The 27,628-nt window shown below is 48.3% G+C and overlaps 1 protein-coding gene and 1 long non-coding RNA gene across 2 annotated transcripts; both read left to right on the top strand.

Annotated features, from left to right (window-relative positions):
* Window positions 1-773: 773 nt before the first annotated feature.
* On the top strand, window positions 774-3,931 carry LOC306815749. Its single transcript, XR_013777460.1, has 3 exons — window positions 774-848; window positions 2,049-2,263; window positions 3,802-3,931. It is a non-coding gene; the product is annotated as an uncharacterized lncRNA (long non-coding RNA).
* Window positions 3,932-3,940: 9 nt separating this feature from the next.
* Window positions 3,941-27,257, top strand: LOC306815748 (TOG array regulator of axonemal microtubules protein 2-like). Its single transcript, XM_079332297.1, has 16 exons — window positions 3,941-3,962; window positions 7,215-7,258; window positions 9,219-9,479; window positions 10,799-10,887; window positions 11,307-11,457; window positions 12,555-12,719; window positions 14,831-14,963; window positions 16,482-16,587; window positions 17,338-17,573; window positions 19,083-19,235; window positions 20,425-20,542; window positions 21,502-21,605; window positions 22,957-23,161; window positions 23,738-23,954; window positions 25,025-25,111; window positions 26,890-27,257. The coding sequence occupies exons 1-16, from the start codon at window positions 3,958-3,960 to the stop codon at window positions 27,123-27,125; spliced, it is 2,310 nt and encodes a 769-aa protein (XP_079188423.1). The 5' UTR covers window positions 3,941-3,957; the 3' UTR covers window positions 27,126-27,257.
* The last annotated feature ends 371 nt before the right edge of the window (window positions 27,258-27,628 follow it).

Raw genomic sequence — 27,628 nt, 5'->3', positions numbered from 1 at the left:
AGTTCTGCCAAATCAAGCATGATCAGTTTTAACCACTCTGTTGAAAAGTATTTCAGAAGAACGTGCCCCATGCTATTTCCATTAAGAAAATTTTGAATTGTCAGGAAGCGCCAAGATCAGAAATATTTTGAGGCAAATCCTGTTTATGTTGTGTTTCAGTGTCTCTGCAATAAAGAAAGCAGGGAATAAACCCCTGAAGCAATGAAGCAGAGCAAAGGTGGAATGTTTGGATGGTCAGTTTGTTCCCTAGTGATATCGGCCAACTGAGTTCAGGGGTCATCTACTGGGGAGTGCAAAGCTTGTTTTACTCCCAACACCTGGTTGTGTCTCAGCACTTTATTTGTTGCGAAGAGAAATAAACAAAATCCCCAACCACCAAACTGCTACCCAGAAATGAGGGGGAGTTATAGAAATGAAGGTCTTGAAAAGTAGCTTTGGAAAGCATCAACTTCCTAGACAGTGTCAAACCCTCAGGTCTGGCTCAGCCCAGGGCTGGCTGCCCTTGGGAAGGGGATGGGGATGGAGCTGGGGTGGGGGTTCTGTGGCCATGGAAACGAGAGAACCAGGGGCGAGCGCGTCACAAAGGGGCAGCCCCGCGCTGGGGCTGGGAAGGTTGTGGGTGACACGGACACAGCGGCTGGAGACGCAGCAGGAGACACGTCTGGCTCTGCTGTCTGTGCCCACTGCTGGCCATTGGAGTCACCCCACCTTGTTCCAGGGCTGGGGACCAGCTCCTGTCGCTGTCTATCCCAGAGAGTTCCCAAATTCAACAGAGATATTTCGGTGAGACAGAAACACGGGTTCAAACATGGATTTTACTGGAAAAGGAAAGGCCACAGAAAGAAAAGGTGAGGATAGAAAGGAGCTGAAAGGCCTGACCAAAATGGAGAAAAATCCCATCACTCTTCAGGGAAAATTGGTCCATGGTGGTCAGTGCTGCCCTGTGTCAGAGTTGGTGTCTGACAGCTACAGGTGATCCTGCAAGGATGCCCATGGCATCACAACATTCTGTCATTAGTTTACTCTGCTTTCTCCTTTTTGACAGCAGCCAAAACACTCATACTGTCAGCCAGGACAGGGACTGTGGCCACAGATGACCACAAATTGGACATGGTCAGGAGATGCAAGTCCTGTTTCTTTCTTAGCTATCAGTGTTGGGTCTCACTACAGATGAATTTCCTGTTCTTCCTCTGCTTGGTGATTGGGTCCAACACTGAGGATGATATTACGGTGCTATAAAAACACCAGCAAGGCCTGCCTGCTTGCTGAGAGCTCTTTGAGGTTTGCAGAAATAGCAGTCACAGCTGTGTGGGTCTTTACTGGATATTCATAAAAGGCCACCATCAAGAAGAAATCTTTCCTCCCCTCTTATCATTGGAGCTTTCCACCTTTCCCTTCAGACATGATAACTCAATAGTGTTCAGAAGAATTAAACACAGGCTAGATCCATGAAAAATATAAACAAAGAATTTTTCTCAAGAATTCAAAAGTCCCTCTAGAGCTTCAACCATTGGATACGTATATGGTATGACAAAGGAGGAAGGTCATCTAACTCACCTGTTCCTTTGTGAACATGGCTCAGCCTCACAGAGAGGTAAGGTGGGAGCTGGGCCACTCTGTGGCAGGAGGAAGGGTCTTGTGCCAGCTTGGAGAGCCTGTGCACATTGCCAGGGAACAGTTCTGCCCTGCAGGTGCCCCCTGCCATGAGCTGTGCTGCTCCCAGGGCCCCGTGGAGCTGTAGGGCTGCTCAGCTGTGGGGCAGGGAGAGGAGCAGGAGGCTGCATGTGCAGCTGAGCCATTGCTGGAAGCACAGGGCTCTGAGCTCCCTGCTGTCCCAGGGCAGCCCAGAGGCCAGGCTGCTGCCCTGGGAGCTCTGTGCAAGTGGGTCAGGGTGTGGCCCTGGCCTGCCCCAAGGGGCTGCTGGCAGGAACATGTTTCCCTGGGCAGCTATTTAGAGGTTTCCAGGAAATGTGTCCCATGCAACGTGGAGCTTTAGATGCTTTGGGTTCGCGTTATTTTATGTTACATTTTCTGTCTTCACTTTGCAGGCCTGACTGGCTACCCTCTTGCCAAGAAATTTTCCCTGGCAAATCCCTCTATGCTCCTTCCCTCCAAGCCCTTGCCTCCCATCCAGAAGAGCTCTCCTCCTACCAAGCCATACAAGATGTGCAGCAGAGAGCAGGAGAATGGGAAAAAGGGCAATGGCTGTGATGACGACATAAGAAATAACAGGGAGCTCAATTCTGAGGGAAAAGGACATAAGGTAAGGAGACCAAGCTAAGTCCTGTGCAGTAGATTTTCAGTTTATGCCCTATAGGCAGAGCTCAGAGATCTTTTCCTTTGGTGTGAGCCCATGGAAGCAACTGAGCCAAGGAAGAGCTTAGATGGACACTGCACTTCAGGCTGTCTTTGCAATGGGGCTGTAGTGCAGACTTTACATCCTCATTGTGTATTAAGAGCAGGAGGGGTCTTTGAATGGTTTCTGGGCTCTGATGTGGCTCGTGCTCTGCCTTATTTGAGAACGCCCCAACAAACAGTCAGAGCAGCTGAACTTGTCCAATCTGGCCAAGCAATCCTCGTGCATTCAGTAACCTATGGGTATCTGTGAACCATGTCTATGTCTTGGTGGTGTGTTCTGTCAACTCTGTCTGCTTGGGAAGGAAAGAGGTGTTTGCTGGAACAGGCAGTCCTGCCAAGTCAGTTCCAGATTGTCTCAGCTTCTGAGTTGTGCAGCCATGGCCTTCTGCACAGTTGTCTCTGATGCTGTTTCTAGACTTCATCAGCTTCTGGGCAGCTGTGTGCCCTGGCATGGCTTTGTCCAGAGGGAAGGGATGGGAGGTGGCCATGGGGAGAGCAGCCCAGAGCCCAGCCACACGATTGCCTTTGCAGCAGGGCCAGCACCTGCAGTTGTTTTTGGTTTGCCGTGGGGTGCAGGAGGAGGCAGGTGAACAACAGCTTTGGTAAAGAGAATGTCCAATCAAAGGCTCATGTACTTGATGTCAGCCTTGAAGAGAAAGGGCCCAATGTGTCCCTGACAGGATCTGATCCTTTCACTGGAGTTTGAACAAGTCCTGATTTGGCTGTTTAGCTGTGCCAGAAATGATGGGATACTAAGCAAGGGTGTGCATCTGCTCCCACTGCCTCCACTCCCCTACCTGGCCATGGCATGGGGGCCCTGGAGAAACCTGGGCTGGCAGAGACCTTCCAGAGAGCAGCAGGGCAGGGAGCTCTGCTGAACTTCCTGGGTACCAGGGAGCTTGAGATGATGGAGGTGTGGGAGCTGGAGAGCAGCGAGCATCCCGAGAGCTCAGCAGCTTCTGGGCTGAAAGGCTGCTGGGGAACTGAAAGAGGGAAGGGCAGCAGCAGAAGGAATGAGGGGCTTGAGAAAAGCAGGTTTTGACATCCTGCAGAAAGGCTTTGTGGGGATGTGGCTGGAGATCAGCAGTGGCTGTGAGGTGCCTAAGGGGCAGGGATGGAACAGTGATCTAAACCCATTCCCATACCATCCAAAAGGCCAGTGGAGGCAGTGGCATCCCTAAACATACTGATGCCAAACATGTGGATTCCAGCTGGGAATGTAGCCATCCTTCCAGAACTGTTAGCTTGAGGGGAGAGGTGCCAAATCTGGGACATGGGCTCTCCCTCACCACTTCCCTCTCCATTCCCCATCCTGGGCCAAGCTGCTCCATCAGTTTGTCTGTTCCTGCTAGGTGCCATTTCAAAATATGGCTAAATATCTTGAGCCTTGAATGGGGGCAAGGCTGGAAGCTTCATCTGAGTACTTTGTACCACTCTTTCCAGGCATCCTTGCTGTATTCCAGTGGTGGGGATGTGAAGAAGGGGTCATTGGGACCACCTTTGATCCCCCCTATCCACAAGGCAGTCCGTCCCCATGTTGGCAGTGCTGCAGGGTCTCTGCACAGCTCTCTGCATCTGGATCTCCAAGAGTCCCAGGAGATGAGGTAAGCCAAGGTGTCTGCTGCTCCACTGTGCTGTTCAGCTCTCTTCCTGTCTCGTGAGGTTCTTATGCACAGTCAGCTGTCCCATGTATGTAGGCAAACCTCTGTGTATTCACCATTTTGCCCATCTCTGATGATCTAGCTCCATGTCAAACCCCACACCATCTGTCCCAAGAGCAGAGGTGGTGGTGGGGCAGAGGAGGCAGGGCTTAGAAGCATCTCAAGATGGGTTCTCTGCTGGGCATGGCTATCGATTCCCTCTGTAAGGTTTGTGGTGTCATTTTGGAACTGTATTGCATGGATCTGGATCCTGAAGATCACCGAATACTGTGATCCTTGACTGTCATCTTCAGCATCCAGTAGAATATGTTTGGACAAATATTGGCTACTGGAGAAGTGTCTGAAAATTCCAGTGCTGCTTGTTTTAATGGGTGTCATTGTTTATGTGCAGCACTTTATTTATTAAGTATAAACAACCTGCTAAACCAAATCCAAAACTCAGTGGGAGTTGCAGAACAACACTAGCCATGAAAAGTATCTTTGGAAAGCAATTGCTTCCTGAGTGTAATTGTAAAATTCCCGAGACCACTGTGATTTGCCAACTGTTTGGAATGAAAGGGATCCCAAAGTAAACTTCAGGAGTAACTTATCTGAGCTTTGGCCTCGCCCTCACTGTGAAATGAGATCCCAGATAAGTTTTGGGGTATAATCCCATCAATGTTTCATATTTAGGTCTGGGCTAAAAAGCAAAGAGGGCTAGGTGCTAGAGTACCTCATGGAAAGATATGAGCTTGGATATGTGTGAGCAAATATAGCTGTCAAGTTTATCCGAGTGATAACAATACAGAAAGAGTCTCAGAAGTATTCCAATTGAGAAGCTTAGGTGGGGCTTTTCAAGTGCAATCTGAATATCCTTGTGTAGTGGGTCTAGTGCTGGCTAAATGCTGGCACACCCACTGGAATATATTTACTCACGTTTCTTTTGTGAGATAAGCAATTAGGAGAAGGAGGGTAAAACAGGCACAAAATTTAAAGTATGCAAAGAAAAACTTTTTAAACATAAAACAGGTAAGAAAAATCAGAATAAACCTCCAGAACACTTCTGCCTCCTACCTTCTTTTGTTTCCTACTGACAATGTACAGAGACAAATCAGTCAGTTTACCAGCTCTAAAATAGTATTTCTCCAGTTCACTCGGGGAGAGGAGTTTCTCTTGCCATGTATGGATACTTCTCCACAAGAAACTCTTCTCCAGTGGCTTTAATGTCACAGCGAATCAGGTACCTGGGAAAGGAAAATGTTCTCGCAGTGTGAAAAGTCGCTCTCATACCTCGCAGCTATCCCACAGCTGCTTTCATGGGCCATGCCAACTTACTGGGGTGCTATTTTAATGATGAGCTCTTCTAGTATAAAACAAAAGTTCTCTTGATCCATCTCTGGGAACAGAGGCTTTTTTACTGCTATCACTGGGGCAAGGTTTCTCATCTCTATTTAAATTTCTCTTTGAATCAAAATTGCTTCAACATCTGGTCACTTCAGCACTGCTTCCTGTGTTCATGGCTGTGGTTAGAATGCTGCATCCCCCCAATGTATTTTCATGAGTTACAGGGGAAAAAAGGGTTTGATATATCAATTATATCTTCTCTACAGCCTTACAAGAGGATTTCAGCCTTAGACTGAGGCATCTCCTCAAATCCCCCCCTCTAGAATTTTACTCGCTCTTCACTAACTTCAGTGTCCATGTTGTTGTCTCTAAGTATCCTCACCTTTCCTTTATCTGCTTCGGGTGTTCCCAAACAAAGGGTGTTGCCAGGTTTGTTTGTTCTCAAGCTTTATCAGCTGAAGCAGTTCTATAGAGCCCTGCAGCGCTGAAAGGTTGATGCCATCCGGCTGTGCCTGGCAGAGATCGCTGCCGTGCCTCTCGCTGCTGCTCACCCGGCTCCCTCGGCACTGCGCAAAGCTGCGCTGGCTGCCGGCCCCGTCCTGCGCCTTCCCTTCACGCGGCTCGCCGAAAAACAAGAAAAGCCGCTGCTGCCGCTTTGTCCTTCTCTTCTCTGCATGGCTGCTGAAAGAACTAAACGAGCCAAGTTCATTTCGAGCCCTGCCGAGGCAGCCACGGCTGTGCAGTCCCGGCCATAGGGATGGCGGCGGCCGCTGCCGGCCCAGGCCGCTCGGGGCCGTGCCCAGCATGGGCCGCGGAGCCACTCCCAGCGCTGGACCCGGAGTGAGCAAAGTTCATTTGTGAGCCCTGCTGAGACAGCCCCGGCCACGCCGGCTCTGGCTGAGCAGCCCTGGCAGCTCTGGCCGCCCGCAGGGCCCGGGCGGTGCCGGTGGCCCAGGAGGTGCCGGTAGCCGGGCGGTGCCGGTGGCCCGGGATGTGCCGGTGGCCCGGGATGTGCCGGTGGCCGGGCGGTGCCGGTGGCCAGGGCGGTGGCCTGGCACCACGGTGACAGAAATCTCAGCCGAGCCGTGCTCTGACATGGCCATGCAGCCGTGTGGGGACTGGCCAGTTTCCTCCTCAGAGGCCAGAAGTCAAGAAGAATCCCAGGCTTTCCTTCCTTTTTAAATGTGCTTTTCCACAGGGGTGTGATTAGCTGCTTCAAGTAGTCTAACTGGATATCAATCCACAAACTTCGCCAGCTCGATGACCAGTCCAAACCAGTCTGTTCATTGCCCCTGGCAGGTCCTAACAAGCAATCACCCCCCACCCCCGACTGAAAACCAGATTTTTATTGAAACACTATGCCTTGCATAACAGGTAGAAAAAGCCTTTTTCTACTTCAAAGAACAAGGAGGTGGAATATCCTTCCCAGAACACAGCAGTGCTCTGACCACATCCAGCATGAGATCAGCACCAGTGTAAGGCACAAGCAGGCAAAGTCAAGCTTTGGCAGCAGTGCCAAAGCAGCTGCTCTCCATACAGACTCGTGTCTCAGCTTAGCAGCTGTTGCTGCTACAGTGAGGCTGTAGGAGTCACTTGGCTCCAAAAAGAGAGACAGCAGGATTGGGGAGTTATGGTGCAAGTTGAAGAATGACTGCTGTGTTTCAGCTGCAGCTTGGTCAGCTGTGTCTGACTGCAGCAACTGAAAGCTTAAGGACAATTAATCAGCTTTGAATCTTGTTGGGTTGATGTGTTGCATATCCTGCTTCATCAGAATGACCAAGCTAGGAAGGTTTGTCTCCTTTCATGCTACACCTCTTCCCTCCCTTCACTTTCTCCCTCCTCATATGTTCTTTTGTCCTCCATTTTCTCAAGGCCAAGATCCAGCAGCAGAAGCAGAGAGAGCTCTGAACATGCAGGTAGGTACAGGGCACGTCTGTCCTAAAATGACCATTGGAATCTTGACTCAGAGGTGACTTTTGGAAAGCTTGGTTAAATATCATTCTTTCAAAAGTTTCTGTAAATTTGTTTTGATGCTTTGATGGGCTCAGTGGACACCTCCCAGAGCCCAGTCACTGGGAATGTGCTCCAGTGACTCAGTGAAAATTCCTCCAGTGTGAAGTGTTGAGTGGCAGGAGCTGGAGTGGGACCTTGAGTCTCTGGAAATGCAGGGCAGGAAAAGGAAACATTCCTCTCCATCCTGCACACGCTTTTTATCTCCATGCAGCCTTTCTAGTGTAACAACTAATAGAGAAAAAAAAGGCATTTAGCATGAAATGAGAAATGTTCTCACTTCTTCCTCCTGGCCTTGTAAAAGAAAATCTTTCCTTGGGACATGGTCTAAGCTGGACCCTTTGACATCAGAAGGAAGATTATGGGTACTGATTCATTTTGCACTTGGGGAAAGAGGGAAACCTCCTGTGACAGAAAGTCCTTTTTGAATTTTCCAGTTAAGGAGAAGGAGACTTCCAAATGGATGCAGCCTATGCAGGCTCTGAGTTTGTCATGCTCTGACAGCACAAGCCCAAAACCACCTATGGCAGGTTCACGATGACAAATCTCTTGCCTGACTCTCTCTGTCTGGGTCAGTGTTGCAGGCTGAGGCTGGGGGAGGAGATGCCTTCTACCTTGTCCCCTGTCCCTGCCTTGCCTGATCCCTGACAAGTAGAATTGTGCCAGACAAAATGGTGCATCTGTGTCAGCCAATGCTTTCAAGTTGAAAGCCTCAGTGAAAGTCTGTTGTTGTTCCTTTGCCATCTCTGGTCATGAACTGATAGGAGTGATGAGACTTGAAGAAATAATTTTGCTGATGCAGAAGAAGATCCACCAGTCTTTTTGCTCAGGGTTATTTCTGCCAAATCCTGGGTACAGCCCCTTTGGAATGACTCCTTATTGCTGATATGCAGGTAGATGGCTTAGTGTAGCTGGGGAGAAGTATTGCTCAGTAAGTAAGGTGACATTTTTGCTGGACTCATTCTCAACTAGAAATGTCAGTTCTCACTAGACTTTGCCTGTCTCTCTTTTATTACTGAACGGAACATTCTACAGGAGAAAAGTATCCAGTTCTAAGACCCTTTTTCCCCTCTTACTGCTTGGCTGCTCTATGATTTTATGCTGTGTGAAGCCATGTAAAGAATGATTAGTTTTCTTATTTCTAATGTCCCTGTTGAAGAGTATTTTAGAATGACCTACCCTCTGCTATTTCAATTAATCAACATTTCATTTGTATTAGGCATAATCAGAAATGTCTTGAGGCAGGTCATGTTTTTGTTAGTTTTAGGTGCTTCTGCAGGAAGGAAGACAGGGTATAAACCCTTCAAAGAGTAAAGCAGAGCAAAAGTGAAACTTGTGGATGACCACTTTATTCCCTTCAGTTACAGGCTTGCAGATTACTGGGGATATCTAATGGGGAAAGCAAAGCTTTTTTGTGTATATAACACGTGATGCCTTTGTTTGTGTACGAGCACTTCCTTTGTTGTAAAGAGAAATAAACAAAATCCCAAAAATGAAAAACCCAAGTTAGAACCGAGTGGGAGTTACAGAAATAATGGCCTTGAAAATGACTTTTGAAAACAATTACTTGCTAGACTGTGTCAAATTCTAGAGACCACTGTGAGTTTCCAGTTCCTTGGAAGGAAAGGGATCCTGTAGTAGTGGAGAGGCAATGGGCAGCACATCAAGTTGTAGAACCCTTCTCTACTGGCTTGCCATCTCCACATTGTTCAGAGAAATTCAGCTGATGCTTGTTTCGTGAAAAATAAAAAACAGCCAATCTTTTCAGTAACTGAAATAAGCTTTGAATTCCCCATCCATTAGATGGGTTGATAGTACAGGCATGAGTTAAATTAACTCACTTCTTCTCTTGTACCTGATCTACAGCACAGACCCAGAGGACGAAGGGAAAGAGCCCTTGGTGTGCAATAGGACCTGGGATGCCTCTGTTCCCACGGAAACTGGCTGAATTGTTCAGCATGGAGACCTATGTGCGGAACGCCGGCGCTGGGAATGGAGGCCTGGGCTCCCGGCCGGCTCAGGGGGCCTTGGCCCGGGAGCCCCGGCAGGGGCAGCTGAGCAGCGCTGCCCCCAGGGTCCCTGCCAGGGAGGAGGACAAGGGCCAGCAGGGCTCAGCCTCACACAGAGGTAAGGTGGGAACTGGGCCACTCTGTGGCAGGAGGAAGGGTCTTGTTCCAGCCTGGAGAGCCTGTGCACATTGCCAGGGAACAGTTCTGCCCTGCAGGTGCCCCCTGCCATGAGCTGTGCTGCTCCCAGGGCCCCGTGGAGCTGTAGGGCTGCTCAGCTGTGGGGCAGGGAGAGGAGCAGGAGGCTGCATGTGCAGCTGAGCCATTGCTGGAAGCACAGGGCTCTGAGCTCCCTGCTGTCCCAGGGCAGCCCAGAGGCCAGGCTGCTGCCCTGGGAGCTCTGTGCAAGTGGGTCAGGGTGTGGCCCTGGCCTGCCCCAAGGGGCTGCTGGCAGGAACATGTTTCCCTGGGCAGCTATTTAGAGGTTTCCAGGAAATGTGTCCCACGGCATGGGGACCTTCAGATTCTTTAGGTTTGCATTGCGGCCTTTGTTAAATTTTGGGTGTCCATTTTGCAGATCTGACTGACTGCAGTGTTCCCAAGGAGGTTGCCCTGTAGTCAGTAGTTTCCTTGCCAACTTCCCAGATGCTCTTATTTTCCAAGGTTTTGTCTTCCGTCCAGAATTGCCCTCCTTCCTCAAAGCTTCTATCTAACTCTCCTTTCTTACTAACCTGAGCATTCTGCAAAGGCAAAAAATATTGAATTACAACATTGGTTTATTCTACTTTGCTGCCACTTTTTAACAGCTATGTTGGAGAGTATTTCAGAATGTATTACATTGTTCTACTGGCATTAAGAAAATCAGCCTTTAGTCGTGCTAGCCCAAAAGTGGCCCAAGCTCATACAGTTTAGAATTAAAATCCTTGGGGAAAATGAATTATCTAGTGTCAAGAAGACAATTTATGTTTGGGTAACACTTCTGAAATCCTAAGCTTTTCTTCTGATGTCCTCAAAAATATTCCAAGGAAGAGAATAAAATGTTGATCTAAATGCATACAGGTATTAGAAGCCAGGACTTTGTTTAGGAACCAGAAAGAAGATGTTTACTAAAATCAGCATAAGGGCAGATAAGAATCTCAGTCAAGGGCAATCTCCATCTCTGCCCTTCTCTGTCAAACACAGAGGGTCTCCAGCATTGGGGGCTGAGACCTTCATCATGCAGCAGGTTTCAGTCTCCTGGCCAACACAGTAATGCCGTATCTGCTACCAATAGCCCATCCATTGGGAGAGGGTCTAGGCGTATGTACCTTGCTGCTCTCATGCACCATCTCTGTGTCTTATGAGACCTCTGCAGTCTGGAACCTGTCTTGCCTGTTGCCCAGCATGATGTTTTTTGGGGGGCGAAGTCTGCCAGAGATTTACAGGAATCTTTGCTTCCAGTACCAGGCCTCCCACTGAGCCAGGCCAAGGAGACGGATCATCCCAGCAGTCTTACGAGTGACAAAGACCTGAGGGACGGCTTTGGAAAGGTAAAGGATAAGGACAGGGATGAGCAGACTTCCTTTCCAGTGACTGTTTAGTGCTTGGCCCAAAATATCCCTGAAAATCCTAATCTTCCACTCTTGGGGCATGGGGACTCTCTTGGGAATGTATTTGACAGCTACAGAGCAATTGCTTGGCTATTTCCAGTGATGCCAAAGTCACTGGTTTGCAGATGGTGCTAAGGTCATGCCTGAAGCATTCTTTATGTTATGGGACTGAAGTATTCCACCTCACTGTGTGTAACTACCAAGGTGAGGATGGGAGACATTCTCCTGAAACTATTGGAATGTATGTGGAGGTAGATTAAAGTCTGTGGCACTCTATGGACTCTGTGCTCCTGATGAGGTGTAGTGCCTGGTTTGTGTGTCTCTGCTTACAGTCTGTGATGTATTTCCATTGCAACTAGATCCGTGCTGCATTGTGCAAGTTGGCTGAAAAGAACTTAGAGCCAAAGGATGTGGAGGTTTTTGAGAAAGAGATGAAGAAAAGGAGAGAAGAGAAAACAGCCTTGCAGCTGCCTCCACAGACAGTTGAGCCCGGGGATGCACCTGAAGCAAGTAAGTGCTGCTTACACTTGTGGTCCTTTTTGACCACTTGCTTGCCCTTTGCACAGTGTTGCAATCAGACTGGGGGGCTGTTCTGCTTGCATCTGAGCGGAAGCTTGCATAGGATTGATTTCCATTCCCCAAAGAGAAATCTAGAGAGATGAAGTGTCTTGCCCAAGGCCTCACTGAGTCAGTAACAGAATATCAGCTTCCCACCTTCATCTCTAAAGTCTTTCAGAGTAGAAAATTTCCTCTTGCAAAGTCGACTGGGGCTTCAGACTCTTTCCTGGAGAGCAGCTTCCAGGGAAGGTGAGTCCAGAAGAATACTTTTCAACCAAGGTGCAACCTGGAATAAACCAAATTCAACTCCTTCTAATGGAAACACCAGAGAACCTTCTCCCCCCAGCCCCTGCTGAGCAGCTGGCGCTGCAGAGCTGTGCTGGAGCCCCGGGATAGTGCTGCTGTTGTAGCCCAGGAGCCAGCAGCGTTCCCGTTCCTGAGTGAATCCCGGCTGGGGGCTCTGGCTGCAGCGCTGTGTGCGCTGCCCCGAGGGCAGCAGCAGGGACCTTCGGGGCAGCAACCAGCCCCAGGGCATCACGCAGGGTTAGCTGCACTTTCTTTTGGGAACTTCCCCAGCCAGCCTCTGAAACAGGCAAACAAAAGCAAAGCAACACTGGGTTTTCCTTGTTTCTTAGGGGAAGCATCACTGCAGTTTGGTTTTAAACTAGAAAAGGGTAGATTTAGATTAGATATTAGGGAGAATTTTTTATTATGAAGGTGATGAAATGCTGGAAAGGTGTGCCCACAGAAGCTGTTGTTGATCCATCCTTGAAGGCATTCAAGGCCAGTTTTCTAGGGGTTCTAGGAACCTGATATAGATGAAAATGTCCTGCTCCCAGGGTTTGGACTAGATGGTGGTTAAAGGGGCCTTCCAATCCAAACTCTTCTCAGATTCTTTGATTCTGTGGTCCTTGTCCCATGTTAGTGTGCCAGCATTCTACTTTGGGATAACAAAGTCATGATACCCAGCTCCAGCAAGTTTTCTGGCCCATTGCATCATCACCCTGTCCTGCACCCTCCACTTACAAGCTCCTCTTTGATCCCTGCAGGTTTTAGCCTACCACCTGTCAATGGCACAGCTTCCAATGTTCAGAGAAAACACCCTGGTAATGCCTTGAAGAAGAAGAAGGTCTTGAGGAAGCAGGACAAGGTGCCCTTACCACCCAGTGTGCCTATGATCCATGAGGAAGGCACTGTCCCATGCAACTCCTCAGGTAAGCCTGCTCCATGGCAGCTTTTGCCCACACGGGTTGTTCTATCACAAGGAGCACAAACTGCCTCCTGCCTCAGCCAGCACAGGTGGGCTCTTTGGTCCATAGCCTGTCCTTAGAATGAACAGAAATCTACTTTTGAGTTCCTCCAGCTTGGTAGTACTGCAGCAGTTGGTTCTTAGAGATCCACTGGAAAGTTGAGCTGGATAAAGCAGTGGTAAAGGCCTAAGCTCTGGCTTTTGCCCATCCTGATAGTCCAAAGTACAGTGCTGGTGCCAGGAGGCAGCTGTAATTGCAGGGATGAGCTGTGGAGCAGTGTGCCAGGCTGTGCTCACTGTGCACCTACGAGTACCACCACAATCAGTTCTCCACTCACCATCTGGGCCCTCTGCCTGTGCTGCTGTCCGGCTCTGCAGCCAGCTTTTCTGCTGTCCCAGCAAAGCTTTTCTCTGCATGGCAGTCAGTGGCTTGGTGCCATTGTGCTGCTGCTCCCACAAGTGCCCAATGGCTCCTGGCTGCTGCCATCCCACGGCCTGCAATGCCAAGAGGGAACAAGCAGTGCCTCCTGTGTCAGCACACCCAAATACAGCGGCCGTGTGGAGCAGATGAGAGCCAGGAGGGGCTGCCTGGTGCTCTCAGGCTGTTTGTTGCCTGCAGGAAATGCACAGGAGACAGTCCCTAATGGCTCTTGTCTCTCCTTTGTGGGTAGCCTGCCTGTGCTGTGATCCCAAGTACGGTGAGATAAGAAGGGAGCTGGGAATGATACTTGGAGTGCTCTTTTCTAGTGATGCTACTCCCATGTTCAGAATTGACCAGAACTAGCCTGACTGTGGCTCTCTATTCATATGGAATCTAGATGTGGATGTCTACATACTTCTGCAGTGACATCGCTGTGTCAGTGACAGGGTTACATCAGTGACAGCCAGATTAGTTCCCATCTGAATATTTTGATGTTACAGTTCCCCCATAATTTGTGAGAACATGCAAGGTATCACAAAAACCCTACCAAGTCTAGAGCACTTCATTTAGATTCTGTGCCATATTTATACTCCATCATTTTAGACAGCTCACATGCATTCATCTCCACATTAGAAAATAAGCTTTTGAGTGTGCAACAGGAAATTTTGACAGTGCTTTTGATGACAAATGGGTTTCATTTCAAATGCATTTATCATCTGTTTTTTCTCATACCTTGTAAATTTTTTACCTTTCCAAATAATTCAATTAGGGTAAACCCAGGAGAAATTATTATCAAGAGAGTGCGTCTGCCAACAATTTACATCTGTATTTGAGTATTTTTATCTTCAGTTTGCATTTGGAAGGCTTTTTTATCAACGTTTTAGACTGGAAATAGCATTTTTCCACAAAAGAAAGCTTAGGCACACAAATTCATTTGACAGCAAGTAAATTTCACCTCAGCATCTTTGAAATACAGCCAGTGTGTACCTTGGAAAAAGTAAAGATTCCTGATGCTAGGAAAGAACAAAATCCATGAACAACTCCTTTCTCAAGAGTAGGCTAAAATGTGTGTGCACTCAGCTGCCTGCTGTCTAGAATATTTGAAGTCAGTGGGAGCAGAGGTGCTGTCAGGGGTGAAGGGTCAGCTCTGGCTGTTCCCTGGGAGCTGCTCCATGGGGATTCAGCCGGGCCCAGCAGGGTTGGGTTGTTCCGGCTTGGCTTGGTGCTGTCACGAGGCAGCTGCAGGTCTTTGCTCAGGGATTGCAGAGTGCCTCAGTCCTCAGGGCTGGGGGAATCAGGGTGCTGGGACAAGAGAGGTCCCTGGGGTTCCCTCCTGGGGCGGCCATTGCCGCTGCTCGGCCCTGTCTGGCAGGAGCGGGAGCTCTGCGGCCTCAGGAACCTGCCGCTGGCTGTGCTGCCTGTGGCACCTGGCAGCTGGCAATGGCTGTGTGGGCAGTGGCCAGGTTTAGCCCGGAGCTGTGCCCAGCTGTGAGGCTGTCAGAAAGCAAGGAGCCCAAGGAGGCAGAGAGCAGGGAGGTGTCTGAGCCAGAGCCATTTGCAGCCCGTGGAGCCCTGGCTGGAGCTGGGGCTGCAGCCGCTCCATGGCGGGGCCTTGCCCGGGGCTGCAGCGCTCAGGGCTGACCCTCTCCTCACAGTGACCTCGCAGAGGGCCCCTGGTGCCCAGCGCCGAGAGGAGCTGCTCCGTGGGCATGGGCACAAGGATACAGCCTCTCCTGACCCGCAGCAGTCCTTGCTCCAGGCACTCTCCCAGCTCCGCAGCGATGACTGGTAAGAAAGGCCCCGCTCACTCTGTCTCCCCCTCAGCGCTAAGGACGGTTCAAGTGAATCTTGCTGGTGCCTCTGAGGCCCAACAGCCCAGAGGGCCACAGGGCACTGGGGAAACCACTCCAGAGGCACTGAGAGGATCAAGATTTGAGAGCAGCCTTTTCTTGGCCTTGGTCTGCAGCTGTGCTCCAGCTGCAGCAGGTCTGTGCTGTTTCCTTGCTTTGCCTGCTGCTCCATGGAGCTGCAAAGGGAATCTTGAGGGAAGAGGGGAAGCCGTGGGATGAGATGATTTGCTGGCTGAAGGCAGAAGCAGGAGGGCAGCAGATCTGAGTGTAGAGATTTGGGTGCCTTGGGGCACTGGCCCAGTGGGACTGAGTAAGATTTCTCTCTGGTCCCACTGCTGACAGCAATGGCAGGTGACAGGGTCTCCCTGTGACTTCCTGCATGTGAGTCCCAGAAGCAGCTCCAGGGAGTTCCTCTTTCTGAGAAATGGTCTGAGCTGTGCTTTCAAGACCCTTAGCCTGTGTTTTCAAGACCCATTACTCCTGAAGGGAGTACTCCTGAAGGGATCATGTCTGAAGATAAGGAAATAGAAATTAAATCCTCTAGGAATCTTGCACTTTTGGAATTCAGCCTTTTCCTTGTCTCTGCTTCATATGGGCCTGAGATGTTTGGTCAATACTCACCATGTGTTCCACAATTAAACACAGACAGAAGGAAGCACAGAGGTGATAAGCCTACAAATGTTAGGTGATACTGGTTGTCATTTTGATGACACTCAGTGGTGCCTGTGGGATCAGTTTCCAGCCCTGTGTTGCAGCCCTGATACCTCACACACCTTCCTGTAGCTCAGGGTCTGCACAGAGCAACTGCTGAGAGACAGAGTTGTTTGCACCTTTTCAATAACATGTTGCTGTTGTGGGGATTGTTTTAGGTAGGGGATTTTGGGAAAAGGTAGAGTTTCAACTGTTCTTGCTCAGGTGTGGAATCTTCTGGGTCATCCAGCTGCTTTTTTGGGGAATGCAGAGGTGGAGTGGAATGGGTGGCAGACAGGCCTAGATTGTAGAGTGGAAACTCAGCTCCAGAGTACCAGTGCAGACTCTCACTGCTGAGCTGCCTGCTGGGGCTGGCAAAGAAGGAAAATACCCCAGTAACAGCCTGGTGGCATTGTGTCTTAGGGGCAGGTGCAGGGAGGTGACACAGAGCAGCAGCATGGGCCAGTCTGACAGCTTCTAGGAAGCAGTGACATAGGGACTGGACATGGTGACAGAGATTTTAGAAAGGCTGTCTTCTAAAACAGCCATAAATAAAGACTCTGAAACCCCTCTATTTGCCTTGTGGATTTCTGTATGCTTTTGACAGCCACAGCATCCTGTGGCAAGGAGCTCAATGATTTCATTAAGTACCCCTTGGAAAGTACTTCCAATTGTTTGACAGAGCTGTCAGGATGGTAATTTAAGAGGGTGCTGCCTAATTCTTGGGTGGAGAGAAAAATCAATCTTTTTGGTACTTGCCTTTCAGGGAGGTGAAGGAGAAGGGACTTGTCAGCCTCAAACACCTGGCTGGGTCCCATTCAGAAGTCCTGCTTTCAAGACTTCGTGACATTTGCTTGGCAGTTACCAGTGAGGTGAGAATATTGTTCTGGATTGTCCCCTGTACTTCATGCACAGTGTGTTGAGTAGATATGTGATTGTTCATTTCCATGTGTGCTCAGAGACTGCCTCCATTTCTGTTTTTATACCTTGTATTTCTAATGTCTGTCAGCTATCTATAGGATCTGTGTGCACAAGTAGCTGTATTTACTGGTAGGTCAGGTATCTGACACTTATCTTTGAGTCAGCTGCCATTATAATGAAATGTGCACATGCAGAAGCATATATACTAATTATATTACTTGCCAGAGTCCTAATCTCTGCCCGAGCTGTAATTCAACTCTGCAAATTAGTCTGTAGACCTAGGTCTGTGTTTTCTGTTTCCTGGCTGAGTGCTTCAACTGCTGGTGTTGCTTTTTTGAACAGGAGCACATGACTCTTTATCCTTATGGCTTGTGCCTTTATGGTTTGAAAGCAGCCCTTGCTTTTATTTGGTTCTTTTTTTTCAAATACAATGGCCTAAAATCAAAGCAATTGACATTATAGAAGGGTTAAGTAAATCACTTTAGTGAAATTTTTAGTTTTAGGCCTGCACTAAGCAGGTCTGAGGCCAGAAATTGGTGCCAGAGTAAATTCCTTTCTGTGCTTGTGCTCTTTTGCTCTTATTGTGCTTTTATGTTCCTGTGGACACAGTGGGACATGTTGTCATCTTCTAGGACTTTTGTCTAAGGCAACTGGTTTCCTTTTCAAAGTGATTCTTATGTTTCCCCTCATGACTTCCCCAGGTGACCAACCTCCGGTCAAAGGTGTCCTACTCGGCCATTGTCACTCTGGGAGAGTTTTTTGCCACCTTGAAGCACGACATGGACTCTGAGGTGGATGAGGTGGTTCGGGTCATTCTCCGGATGCTGCGTAACTCCCCAGAGTTTGTTGAGAAAGCAGCCAGCCAGACCCTGAAGATCATGGTGGAGAATGTGACTCCTGCACGAGCAATGACTTCTCTCCTGGACAGTGGAATCAGGTAGGTCCTTCTTCTAGTGATATTCTTCGCCTTCTAGCGTGCAGGTGGGACAAGGGATGAGAGAAAGAATGGGAATGGTGGGAGGGAAGGGTCCTGTATCCTGCATCTTCTGTCAGATCAGTGACTGGATTCTCCAGTCCTCCTCGTTTCTTTCCTCTTGGCCCTTATTTCTGCCCTCCTGCAGCCCATGAGTTCTCAGAATCACAGAACTGTAGAATATGGGGAGTTGGAAGGGCCCCATCAGGATCATTGAGTCCAGCTCCTGGCCTTGCACAAACACCCCAGGGGTCACAGCATGTGCCTGAGATTGTTGTCCAAATGCTTCTTGAACTCTGTCAGGCTTGGTACTGTGACCGCTGCCCTGGGGAGCCTGTTGCAGTGCCCAACCACCCTCTGGGTGAAAAACCTTTTCCTGATATCCAACCTAAACCTCCTATGACTCAGCTTCCTGCTGCTTCCTGGAGTTCTCCCAGTCTGTCAGAGTTGCCTAAATGTGGTGAATGGTGGGGAAGTGAAAGTGCCTGCAAAGCCTAAGGATAGAGCCTCATGCTTTTGTGGGAAGATTGCAATTGCAGCTGTGAGCGCTCTTTGATATTTCACAGCACTAACCACAGAGGCCCTGGGAAAAACCATGAATCCTCATTATGCTATTAACTTAATAAATAAGAAGGATACTTGCTGGACCATGGAGCACGTGGGGGAGAATGTGCTGGGTGTGGCACAGCCTGCACAGCAGGTGCAGCTCCTGTGAAAAGGAGTCTTGTATGACTGTCCTGGCCTTTGAGCTCTACTTTCAATTCAAACTGGTGTTTCATGTTAGCCTTGAGATGATGAATCATTTTACAGACAGCTTCACAAGCCAAATGCTATGCAACAGCTGATGCAAATGCTGCCTTGAGTGTTGGTGTTGGGCCTGATAATTGCCAAAAGACACTCTCTAGAACAGGACAACCTGGCTAAAATGACTGCCACTCATTCCTCAGCTTTGGAATAGGGTAAAACATTCAGATGTATCCCTTGCCAAGCCTCACAGAAGAAACAGGCTGCATTGCTTTATATTCTGCAACTTCACGGCCCACAGCGTGTTTTCCCTGCCTTTTATTTTTCCAGAGGTCTGCAGATTTGGGGATAAATGGCTGGAAAGAGCCTCAGTCCTGCTGAAGCTCTGTGTAGTTGGTGCCCTCTGATGGGTCAGCATGAATTGCCTTTCATTTCTAAAGAATTCATATGTGATCTCTGTCTTTAATTTTTCTCAGAGTAAATTGTGGGACAGAAATTGAGTATCACATAGTGCAGGGAGACTGAATTCCTCCCTCTTCCTTGCAGGCAGTCCTTGTGTGCAATGCTAACTTTGGGTTTATCTGAGGACAGAAGCTTCTAGAGGTGTCTAAAGTGTCAGGGAGAGCCCAGGTCTCCTTCCCCCAGCAATGACAGGGAGCTCGCTCTGGCCAGGCCTGTGCTGCTGTTGCTCCTTGTCCCTGTGCCCCAGTGTTTGCTCTCCCTTCCCAGGAGCCGCCACGTGCAGGTGCGGAAGTGTGCGGCCGAGCTGCTGCTGTCCTTGCTGGAGAGAATTGGAGTCACGGAGCTCGCAGGCACAGCCGGGGCTGGGAGGCTGGTGCACGCGGCAGGGACACTGGCTCAGGACCGTCACCAGGACACAAGGTAACCATCTTCAGTTCACCTCCTAGCACAGGAAAACTGTCAGGGTCTGTCTGTAAAGGTAAAACCACAAAAGAGTGGAAACCACAGGAAATATTGTCACTGTGTGGGTAAGGGCCATAGAATCATAGAATACCCTGAGTTGGAAAGGACCCATCAGGGTCATCGAGTCCAGCTCCCGGCCATGGACAGGATACACCAAGGGTCACTCCATGTGCCCCAGAGCATTGTCCAAACGCTTCTCCAGCTCTGTCAGGCTTGGTGCTGTGACCACTGCTCTGGGTTGCCTGTGGAAGTGACTACTGGGTAATCTGAGGTTGTCCAGCCTGAAGGAGCATTGCCAACTTCCTGTAACTTGAAGGATTCTTTCCTGAGATCAAAAGAGCTCCGATTAGCCAGTCAAACAGTTTTCTTTGGTCTTAGGTGCACAATACAAAGGCAAAGTGTTGTCTAATGTTCATCTCTGAAGGATCCAAACATCTATTTCTCATTAACTTAAGGCTTTCCTAGAAATATTTCAAGGCTCTTTAGCCAATGTATTCAGTCTTTCTAAACCTCTTCTGCAAATTTCTAGAATACTGTTATCTGTGGCTCGATGACTTCCAAATTTCTTGAAGAAAACTGTGGTTTCCTAGTGGCAAAATCAACCCAAACCACCAAATTCCCTTAATTTGATTATTAAATTCCCATTAATAGCTGCCAAGGACACAAGAGAAACTAGTACCCCTGTGCATACATATAGTATAGAATTATTAATAGGAAGCATGAGATGTTTTGTTCTGGCTTCCCTGACAGTTAAAGAAAGGCAAATTATTGTGCAATGGCAGCAAGGCACTGCTAATAGGATCTTATAACAAAGCAGATGGGTTTCCATGCTCTGTGGGATCCTTTGATTCCACAGAAGCACACCCACAGTTTCAGAATGAAATGGTGTTTTTCTTTCTCTCTTTACTGAGTAGGCAATGCCTTCTTATGCAAGGATTGCACCTGATGATTTTAAGGTATCAGCCTCTTCTGCTAACAGTCTTCATTTGTTTGTTCACTTTTCTTTCTTTTTCTTCCTTCCTGCTTTCCTTCCTGCCTTCCTTCCTGCCTTCCTGCCTGCCTTCCTTCCTTCCTTCCTGCCTTCGTTCCTTCCTTCACCTTCCTTCCTTCCTTTGCCTTCCTTCGCCTTCCTTCCATCTTTCCATAGGCATTATGGACAGGAGATGGTGAAGATGTTGCTGAATCACCAAGAAGGTAAAATGCTTTTGGAGCGATCCGTTCCTGCCCGTGACCTGGAAGATATTCTGAAAAGAATGAAGAAGAGAGTAAGTGTTTGGCAGGAGAAATGTCTCCTTTCTGCAAGTATTGCCATTGCTAATAGGAGATCAAACATACCAAACCTGTCTTTATATCGTTCCTCTTCTGCTGAACCATTTTGCTCCTGGGAATGAGCTGTTAATCCCTGTTCATCTGCAGACCACAGAGGAACTGATATTATTCGGGAAAAAGTGGGCTTTTGAATATTTTGAATATTGGTCACAAACAGGAAAGGGGAAGAGGAGAAAATGGGTTTACATTTAAGGGTAACCCCCCTCTGCGCCCTCCCTACTGTGCCCCCAGTAAAGCAATTAAGTGAGAATGGTGCTTCTGAAGATAAGAGTGTGTGCAAAAGACATTGGAAGCAGCAGTGCCAACAACATTTCCAAAACTGCAAAAAATGTGCAAATCGATCCTAATTACTACAATTACTGTCTGTCTTCTGGGAATATTGCCCTCCTGTCAAAAACTGTGGAGCTGGAAGAAGCTTGGTGAATTCAGCACCATCCGGTGCAAAATTATTTGTTTGTTTGGGAGGGAATTTTTTATTCTTTTTTATCTGCATAATAAAAGGGAGTGCCTTTGTGCAGGAACAGGGAGAGCCAGGTTGAACTGAACTACCTTCCAACACAATGGAACACCTCTCAACCCAAAGAGTTCAAATTTTTCTGCTGCTTTCTGTAAGAACACTCGTTGCCTACCAGTTTGCATTATTCCCATTTATGCTCAAGACTCATGAGTTTGGGATTTTAAACTGCTGCTCAGTATGGCAGCGCCCATAACCTTTCTTGGGCTATTGCAAACAAAGAGTTGGCATCACTGAATCTCTGGCCTGTTTCCTTCTGTAAGTTAGGAAATGTTTCCCTAAGCCTTGGTAGTAGTGATCCTGGTTCTAACTTGTGTTTTCAACAGGGAATTTCCTATTTTATATTCTAAAGATCCGTGCGGTTTCTCTCTGTCTTTGTAGGGGATGGAAGAGCAGAAGGGTGAACTCCCCTCTGTAAAGAGCCCTGTGAAGAAGAGGAGTGATGGCTCCAAGCAGCCCCAGACCACATTGCCTTCTAGTCAGCGGTACTGAGCACTTCTGTTAGATGTGACAAAGCACATGACAGGCTGGACATGTCTTTTCCTCAGGAAAATCTTTCTGGCAGAGATGGCCAGAGATTGTTTCCTTTCCCTACACATGCCCCATGATAATGTCTACTTCTGCATTACACTGAACAAACTTCTCTGGAGGAGTTTCCACAAAAATTAGGTGACAAAAAGACACCCACTGGTTGCAGCTCAGAAAAATCATAGCAGTGGCAAGGGCAGTGTTGTGCAAGCTAGGAGAGGGCCGTATCTCTGCCGCAGAGATATGAGACAAGTAAATTCAACCCGGGTTTTATTGTATCTGAGTGGAGTGTTTTTCAGCTGGGTGTTTTGATGAAAAGTCCCAGTCTAGAAGCAAGATGCCGTTCCCCAAACAAGCAGTTCCCATGCAAGTGGTTTGGCCTGGCTGAATCATAGTTTTCTTACCCTCAAACAGTACCAAGTTTGAGTTGTAAGTAGCAAGGCAATTCCTGAGCAGCTTTGGTCAACAGATGTCTCAATTCTGTCTTGATATTCCTGTCCTTCAAATAATTTGCTTGATGGACAGGATGTTTGGTTGATTTCCCCCTGTGCTGCAATCTGCATTTCAGACAGGGATTTGGTCCTTGCTGTCTCTTCATGCCAATGACAGAGTTACTTGTACTTGTTCTCCTCTGATAACAGAGAGGATATATTTAGCTCTGTCATGCTCAGCGGTGGCAGGAAAGTGATCACATGTCTCGGTAGCATAGCTAGAACCTTCCCATGCTCATGGAAGAGGCAGGTTGATCCAAAATTGTTCCCAGTGGGTATGTTTAGCTGTGCATCTAGTCTCTAGGAAAACAAACTTAATGTGAGCGTAGTGCTGGGATGTCTGGCTTCTCTTTTTATCTCTGTTACTGATTTTCTAGATCCTTCAGATATGCCCCTGTTCATCTGCTCAGATGTATCTGAGCTCCTGTTCCAGATTGTCATGCCTGGTGCAGAGACACTTCTCTGGAGTAATGAGTTTTCTTATTATAAGACACACACCTCCTGTATGAGGAGGCATTTAAACTTGGCAGTAGTGTCTCTCTTTCCCCACACTACAATGTGACCTGTGTGCTTGGGAAGCCATCTGAAGATAGATCAGATGCATCTCATCCTTGGTTTTCCTGAGTAAGCACTGGCGAGAATGTTACTTGCAGTCTCCCATAATGATTGCTATGAGGTCCACGTTGTTTTTCAGAGTCTCATGATTTTCTAGCTTGAGATCACATGATTAGGAAAGCTCCTCTAGATGTTTTGCTCACAATTACTGGCAGATATTACCAGATATAACCAACAAGTCAGAATTTGATTTTATTTCCAGGGTGAAGTCGACCTCTGATGGACGCCTCCTACAGCGTCCAAAAGCCCAGGTCACGTTACCTCCAGCCAGGGATGAAACGGAGACGCTCCAGAAGCTTTACGATCTCCTGGAGGCCAAGGGGTTTGAGGCACGGATGGAAGGAGTGGCACTCCTCCTAGACCTGTGCAAAAGCAGCCCCAAGCTCGTCGCCACTAACATTGTCCAAGTATGTAGGATATCTTCACTGTTCCTTCCCTTTAGCTCCTCTCCCAACTTGTAGCAGTAAAGTTAATTCAGTGTGTCTTGGCACTACATCCTGGCTGTTTGGGACAGGCTGGTCCCTCTTACCCAGACCAATTTAATTCAGGTCCAGGCTTCAGGGTAAGTTCTTTCAGTCCAACTGTATTTATCTAGCAGTTGCCTATTGGTGCTGTTCATCAGATGATGACAGAATTTTCCACTGGTGTAACTTCTGCTGTCTCCTACCCCCAGCTGGGTGAAGTGAAGGGAATCCAGCCACTGAAAGCATGGCAGTTACTCTCTAGACACAACATGGGTTTGGATGGTTGAGAGAAGGATCAGGCTGGGTTGATTTAAACCAAGTATTTTTAAAAGGATACTTCTGTAAACTCCAACCTGTCTTGCACAGGCACAACTCCAGCTTCTCATTTCCATCCCTGTCTCTATTCCATGTGGTAAAGATAGTGTTTACCCTTCTTGGGTACTGAATGCTCATTTCTACATCCCCTCTTCAAACAAGGACATTTCAATCCAGCTTTCATGCTGCTTCTTCTCTCCACAGATTTTTGATGATTTTGTCCTGAGAATATCTGACACTCACAAGAAAGTGAAGCAGATGGCGCTGGACGTGCTGGCAGAAATCATAGCCATCCTGGAAGATGACTTGAACCCAGTGATCGTCCTTTTGGTGGAAGGAATACTAAAGAACCTGAACTCAAAGGATCCTGGGGTTCATTCTGCAGCTGTGAACGCTCTGGAAGAATCCATTGCTCATTTAGGTAAGGCTGACCCCTGACATAGACTCTCCTCAGCTGTGTCTCTGCCTCTCTGACACAAGAGAACACTGAGTGCCTGGAGAGCTCTTGCTGCCTGTGGAACGCTCCAGCTCACATTCACCAGAAGCTGTGGAGGTGCAGTCCTTAGACACCAGTCCCCCAACAGGCTTGAATGTGTCAGCCTTTCCCAAAAGTGCCAGGAGCCCTTGGCTCTGTGCTGCTTGTCTGGAGAAGAGGTCCTGGACTAGAGCTTTGCTACAATTCAGAGGCAAAGGGGTTTTTGGAGTTTCCTTGGACCTCATTTGACTTTCCAAATGAATAGCTTTGCTGTTGGCATGAAGGGACACTGGCCCATCAGAGGTTCTACAGAGCAGCCTCCTGGAAGGCTCCACATTTGTAGGCATTAGCTGCCTATTTTCCACCTTCCTTCTTTGTCTTTTTTTCAAAGGAAAAATTGTGATTCACCAAGTTAATTTCCTCAAAACAAACAGATAGAAATGAAGCTGTCAGTGATGCCTTGTTCCACATGCTGTGTTGCATGGGGGCAGGGTGGCTGTACACAAGCAAGGGCTGCTCTAAATTCCTTTGCTGCAGAGATTTATGTCAGCTCTGAAACTGCTGCACTGGGGAAATATGCCTGAAAAATGGAGTGTTAAAGAGGCAGATCTTCAAGGGAATTTCCACTTTCTTGAGTTCAGCTGCTCTGTGAACTCATGAACTGCCTGACCCAGTGCCTTTCTGTATCCCAAGTCTGGTCTTCTTCCTGTTTGCTCTGGAATGCAAAACCCTTTCACTGCTTATGTGTGGTTGAACTCTTGGGGTCCCTGATGTGAAATGTTTAACATAGCTCCTGGTACAGCAGAAAACTTTGCATTTACAAATGTGAAAGGAGAGCTTTTCTTTGGGAATTTAAACCCCTCACAAATAGGCTGGAAGGAAAGAAGAAAAGGATTCAAAAATCAGCAGAAATCTACTTGAGCTTATATATTGGGGCTGCCCTGCTCTTTCCCTCCCCACTGTCCTTTCTCCTATGACCTCAGAAGAGTGAGCAGAAATGTGTGTTTCTCCTGTAGACAAAGTATCACTGATGAAAGAGTTCAGCCACCAATGGGGTCAACTGAGTGGACAAGCTCTTCTGGATATCACAGAGCGGATCACAGGTATGGGCTCCCCTTCTAAGACAAGAGCTCTTCCCAGGGAGTATTTACAGGGAGTGCCTGTGAATGGACAGTAGAGCAACTGCTCCAAATTGGGGGTGCTGAGCTCGTCCCTCCTGCCCAATCCCCATGGCAGGTGTGTTTGGCAGGTTTTCCCTGGCTGCTGCAGAGCTGTGCAGCACCTGAGATGGGGGCAGCACTCGGTCTGGGGGCTGAGCTCTCACTGGGGCATCTCAGAACCCACCTGCAGGAAAGGCAGGGGCTAAAAATACCCAACTGGCTCCTCTCTTGGAAGCTCGGGGACATCTATGATCCTTTAGGGAAAATGATGGCAAGTGCTGTTGCAGGGATCCATTTGTTTTGTCCTTACAGAATTTTTGTTTTATTCTTGGAATGTTTTGAGGCTGAACCCTGCAGTGCCTGGGGGTCACAGCTTAGGTCAAAACTCAACACACAGATTAGAGGCACGGATTTGGTGCAAGGCAGCCTTTGGTGGCAGAGGGGCAGAAGCAGAGTGCTGAGGCTCCCTGCCTGTGCTGTCAAAGTGGCATTGGACTGAGCATGTTCAAACAGTGTCTTCTTGTGTCAGTGCTGTCCAAAATGCTGCAAATGCAGCTGATAATATATTCCTCAAGGAGCTTGCTATGTCAGCAAGGAATGTAAAAATGATAATCTTAATATACAGTAGACAAGATGCTTTATAGCCTTGCTTCAACTGGGGCTAAATTCACTGCTAAGTGTGCCAGCATCTCTAAATGGAAAGTTTCATACACTTTGTATCTTCATTGGAATCTTGAAAGGGCAATGTTCAGTGATTGGGAATGTCACAGGCCCTTTAAAGAGTGTTTGAATAAGGTAGATCTCCAGGAAGAGGGAATTTAGTTTTGGAGTTATTTTGCATGCAAGGAGCCTGTTGGTTAGTAAATTTTTGGCTGTGTTTCATATAGTGCAGTTCAGAAAATTAGCAGGGAGCAGGCTTCAGGGAGAATGTGAGAAAACACTCGTGTTTTGGTTAAATTTCAGACCCTTGTGTAGCATTTTTCTCTCTCTATTCTGGTATTTCAGTGCACATTGTAAAAAAATGCCGTTAACATTGGAAGGGAAAATGCCATTAAAATGTGGACATGCTCAAATACCACAGCAATGGGGTCTGGGTAATTATCTAAGACACCCTGAGGTTTGAAACAGCTGTTTGTCGGAAACCACAAAAACATTCTGCCAATGACACCAGCTAGTCAGTGATGTTTCTAATCCAACTGTCAAGCAGCACCCATCTCTGTGGGCTAGAGTTTGAAAGTGTGGTCTAATACTGCCTTTTACTATGTGCCACTGAGCAAAGGGAAGAGCCAGATTAGAGTTTTGGCACTTGACATCATGGGTCACCAAAATGGAATCATCTTTGTGTTAGAAATCTCTCAATTATTTCCAATGCATGCCAAATGCATTTCCAAATCTTCAGTGTGGGTTTAGAAAACTTCTAAATGGAAATAAAAGGCATGTTGACATTTCAGTCTTTGTTGATGCGGAAACAGATTGTGAAATGATCTAGTACATGTACAAATTCTGCCACAGTTACGAGGCTCCATTTGGAGAAATTAGTCCTGAGGAGTTAGTGGTTCTGTTTTGGGGAGGATCAGCTGCTTTGGCCATTTCTGGATCGTGGGACTCTGTGTGCTATTTCACTGCTCTTAGCCAGAGAGGCTTCCAAGAAGCAAAACTAGGGGTAGATCTTTGTTTACATAGGGGTTGGTGATAAGAGTCTTGTGTCTCTGTCCCGGCAGAGCTGGTGGAAGAAGTTCATGCCAGGAGCCCTGAAGTCATCCAGCGCTGCGCCCTGCCCGTGCTCTGGTCCTTGCTGGAGAACAAGGCACTGTCTTTCCACAGCGCCAAGGTCCGCACAGTGCTCACCAGGCTCACCTCTGCCCTCTACCAGGTGATGGGCACCAAAATGAAGAAGTGTGCTGCCAGCCAGCCCCCACATGTGTGGGTAAAGCTCTGCAGCATTTTGCGCTGGTGAAGGCTTGGTGTTCTCCAGCAAGCTGACCAAGTGATGAGATGGACACCACCGGATTTGACGTTTTAGCTGTGCCAAAAATGACAAAATACTGAGGAAGGATGTGCATCTGCCCCTGCTCTCTCCACTGCCCTTCCTAGTTCAGGGGGCCTGAAGCAACTCCAGACTGAGGACAAGGTGAAGGCCCAGCATGGTTCAGCCTCACACAGAGGTAAGGTGGGAGCTGGGCCGCTCTCTGGCAGGAGGAAGGGTCTTGTGGCAGCCTGAAGAGCCTGTGCACATTGCCAGGGAACAGTTCTGCCCTGCAGGTGCCCCCTGCCATGAGCTGTGCTGCTCCCAGGGCCCCGTGGAGCTGCAGGGCTGCTCATCTGTGGGTCAGGGAGAGGAGCGAGCAGGAGGCTGCATGTGCAGCTGAGCCATTGCTGGAAGCACAGGGCTCTGAGCTCCCTGCTGTCCCAGGGCAGCCCAGAGGCCAGGCTGCTGCCCTGGGAGCTCTGTGCAAGTGG

The sequence above is a fragment of the Erithacus rubecula genome (assembly GCF_903797595.1).
Source record: "Erithacus rubecula genome assembly, contig: scaffold_209_arrow_ctg1, whole genome shotgun sequence".
Lineage (NCBI taxonomy): Eukaryota > Metazoa > Chordata > Aves > Passeriformes > Muscicapidae > Erithacus > Erithacus rubecula.
This window is presented reverse-complemented; position numbering and strand designations above follow the sequence as displayed.

Bases quoted from the DNA above. Each gene is read 5' to 3' on its own strand.
- LOC306815748 (XM_079332297.1), top strand. The intron at 11,458-12,554 runs GTAAGTGCTGCT...TGATCCCTGCAG, and splicing joins CGGGGATGCACCTGAAGCAA to GTTTTAGCCTACCACCTGTC. The intron at 16,588-17,337 runs GTGAGAATATTG...TGACTTCCCCAG, and splicing joins GCTTGGCAGTTACCAGTGAG to GTGACCAACCTCCGGTCAAA.